General features: G+C 37.9%; 1 protein-coding gene across 1 annotated transcript; it reads left to right on the top strand.

The window, feature by feature from the left end:
* LOC115909135 (parvalbumin beta-like) lies at positions 1-2136 on the top strand. The gene is made up of 4 exons (XM_030958231.1): positions 1-61; positions 665-797; positions 1527-1636; positions 2111-2136. The coding sequence occupies exons 1-4, from the start codon at positions 1-3 to the stop codon at positions 2134-2136; spliced, it is 330 nt and encodes a 109-aa protein (XP_030814091.1).
* Positions 2137-3572: the final 1436 nt, after the last annotated feature.

Genomic DNA, 3572 nt, shown 5'->3' on the forward strand with positions numbered 1-3572 from the left:
ATGGCTCTTTCCAGTATCCTGACAGAAGCTGAAATTGCTGCTGGTCTACATAGCTGTCAAGGTAATATTTATGTTCTAAATCTGGCTGTGCAGTTTATCTATCAAATTCCTTGCTACCCCAAAGTCCCAATCCCAATGGAAACAGAAAAATCTCTCTTACTAAAACCAAAAAAAGGACTCAAGATAATGGAACAGATGCAAGTTTTAATCTTGGCCAACCAAGCTACGGGTACCCACCATCATTTGTGCACTGCAGCATTTTTAAGGATGAAAAAACCCAAAGGCTGAATCCTGAGTCAGAAATCCTGTTTTTTCAGAGAATAATAATAAAACTACTGCTGATTTCAATACAAGCCCAATATTTATCACCAAGTTCTACAAATATGTCTTTCAATGAAGTATCTATTTACAAGGGTATGTTTGTGCATGCTGAAGACCACAATTATTATTTCATTACCTTCCCAGTTATGAGACATCACTGATGGAAAAATCCCATTTATCTGATATAAACTCAGGAAAATCAAAGACTGTTACTTGGTATTTGTAATTACCCTCACTGTACTGCAGAATAGTTTGCTGCTTTTTGATCAAAAAGCTAATTTTTTTGTTCCAGATTTTTGACTACTTTTCTTCATCTCTCCTTGTTTCCATCTGTTTATTTCAGCTGCTGATTCATTTGATTACAAAACCTTCTTTGTCAAAGTGGGTCTCAACTCCAAGTCCAAAGACCAAATCGCCAAAGTCTTTGGAATTCTTGACCAGGACAGGAGTGGCTTTATTGAGGAAGAGGAACTGAAGTAAGTAAATAAAAAAGTTACCAACAGGGTTGTGGTTTATCACTAAAAATGCATGATAAAATCAGAAATATTCCCTTTCCTCCTCCCCCTTTGGATGGGAGACAATCGTGTTTGTGCACCCGTGTGTGAGGGCTGGTGCTGGAGGAGCTGCAAGTCAAATAACAAAGGCAAGGCTGGATGACAATGGGGAAACTCTCTGACAGCACTGAAAATACTTGTTTCATGTAGCAATAACTGACAGACTGTGAAGATAAAAATAGCAGTTCTGCTATAGCTGCTTTTTATTATTGTAAGATTTTTTTACCAGACTGAATTCAAAGGGCCATTTTCCTCTCATCTTTCCTCTGTCACATGAATTCTACCTTCCAGATCACATTCATCAGACTTTGAAGTTAAAAGTAAGGTTAGAGAAACTCTTGCTGAGACTCTGCGTCTTAGGAGAAAGAAGGAAGATAACAAGGGAGGGAAGATGAATCCTGCCACTACAGAGGATTATTTAATTTTGTCTTTTTAATTCAATGAAACCAAGATGTCATCAAGATTTTTTTAGGCTGTGAAGCAGCATCCTCTTACTTCCTTACCCTCACCTCAATGAAGTTAGAGGAAGTTTTACCATTGAAATAGTTCTCAAGAACTGAATCATGCTTGAAATTTTGCAGCTATTACCAACTCAAACACTGAACATTTTCAGTACTATGTCTCTCTCATTTGCTCTCTCACCTTTACCAGACTTTTCCTGAAGAATTTCTCAGCCAGTGCCAGAGCTTTGACTGATGCTGAGACCAAGGCATTCCTGGCAGCAGGGGACAGTGATGGAGATGGTAAAATTGGAGTGGATGGTAAGACTGGCCTTATCAAAATGACAATACCTGCCTTTGAGACTTCCTAAAGGCAGCTTCAGGCACCTGCCCTGCTCCACATAGTGCATGTTATGGATCTGATGCTGAGGTGCTCAGATCTGCTGTGTTATGGACAGGATCTGACATAGAAACAGGTCTGTACTCTGCCCCTGGCTAAAGTGGTCAGTCCTTTTCTATCTGTGGAGATTCTTTCAGGAATGGAACCTAAATTCAGTCTATAATTTCACTGCTTTTTGCTAGTGAACTGTGATGCAATGTGACACTTAAATGCAACACTTCCTTTGCCTTAAGTATCTATTGTAACAAGTACACAATGTGCTGCCTTTAAGGAATGATTATCAGAGGAAGTAGCATTAGTTTCCCATTTTAACTTTAAAAATTAGGAGAGAAATTTTGGGCTGTGTGATTACAAACAGAGGTCCTATTTTATTACTCTTTTTTCTTTTTTTACAGAGTTTCAAGCACTGGTCAAATCATAGTCAGCAGTCAAGTAAAGACCAAGACATATGTGCCATAAACAATCTTCCCTATTGCAAACCTACCATTTATTTACACATTTTGTACCCTGAAAGGTCATGAACAATTGTTGGCAAATGGTTTCATATTGCTGGAAAACATCTGAAGTGGTACAAGCACTACTTAAGCCATGCTGCCAGGTGTTTTAAGCAGAAGGTCTATGCCACTGATGGACTGAACTGGAATCCACTCTTCACATCTGAATTTAGGGCATTAAGGATATAAACATAAATATTAAGAGGAGAAATTGAAAGCATCTCTGTGGGCCATTGAATTTTCAATATTTGCATAAATAGCTAGCATATGTTGTAAAAAAACCCAGAATTAATAAAATGTCCACGTGTAAAACCTGTTTCTGGTAACTGGTAGCAGTGGTATTTAATCGAGGTATTTTAATATTCCACACGTTTTTCTGTCATTCTTTATGCAAGTGATTGTGTTTCAGAAACTAAGTATATTGCAGAAGCTTGCACTAATTAAGCCATCAATTTAAGATCAACTGGATCCAGGATTAATTTAGATTTCTGAAATAGCAATACATTCAAAAATTCCCCAAGGAATCCCTCACCTTCATGCCCACCCGATGGCACTATTGTTCCACTGCCGAGAAGCTAAAACAGTTCTGTGCGCTCAAATGAATTCCAGAACTCTCCTGTGTCCCACCTGCCACTTCTGCAAAAAGCACTTCAAAAACACCAGTCCCCAGTGCTCCATAAGAGCAAATGGGGGAATGTTGCCTAAATAATCAACATTCAGCTGCTTTTCTTCTCAGCACTGAGAATAACACAATGCCCACATCTCACAGGGTTGTAAAATGCATCAATGTTTGTGGGGAAAGTATCATAAAATGAAGAGTGCCATAAAAAATTGCTAAGACATTAATCTTTTTTTCTTTACAGACAGATTGAAATAACAAAGACAGACATAAGGAATGGGGAGAATGCAAAATTCTGAGTAGTTTTTCACTAATTGAAGTTCATTTTGTGCACTAGGTTAGGGTTCTGGTTGAAAAGCGTGGGTGCGATGATTCCACCACAATTTTGTCACAGTATAAACACACAGAGAAATCAAAATGGGCTACAAAATGAACTCATTGCTAATAGTACCTAATGAAACACCACAGTGTATCAGGGTTTTGTCTAAGATATGTGACCAAAATAAACATACAGCCAAACAGCCTTTTAAAAAATCTAGATGGCTTTAACCATCCCAAACATTATACTTCCAATATTACAGTTGCTCCTACATACTCTTTGAAAAAAATTTGGAGCTCCTGAAAAGACATTCTTGCAAAAACTGGTATGAGTGTCTCATACTGTATTTGTTGGAGGCATTTAAGAAGATGTTTCAATATTTGCAGATCAAAAATCTTAATTTCAAAATTGCCTGCTGATGATGC

The sequence above is a fragment of the Camarhynchus parvulus genome, chromosome 14 (genome assembly GCF_901933205.1).
Source record: "Camarhynchus parvulus chromosome 14, STF_HiC, whole genome shotgun sequence".
NCBI lineage: Eukaryota > Metazoa > Chordata > Aves > Passeriformes > Thraupidae > Camarhynchus > Camarhynchus parvulus.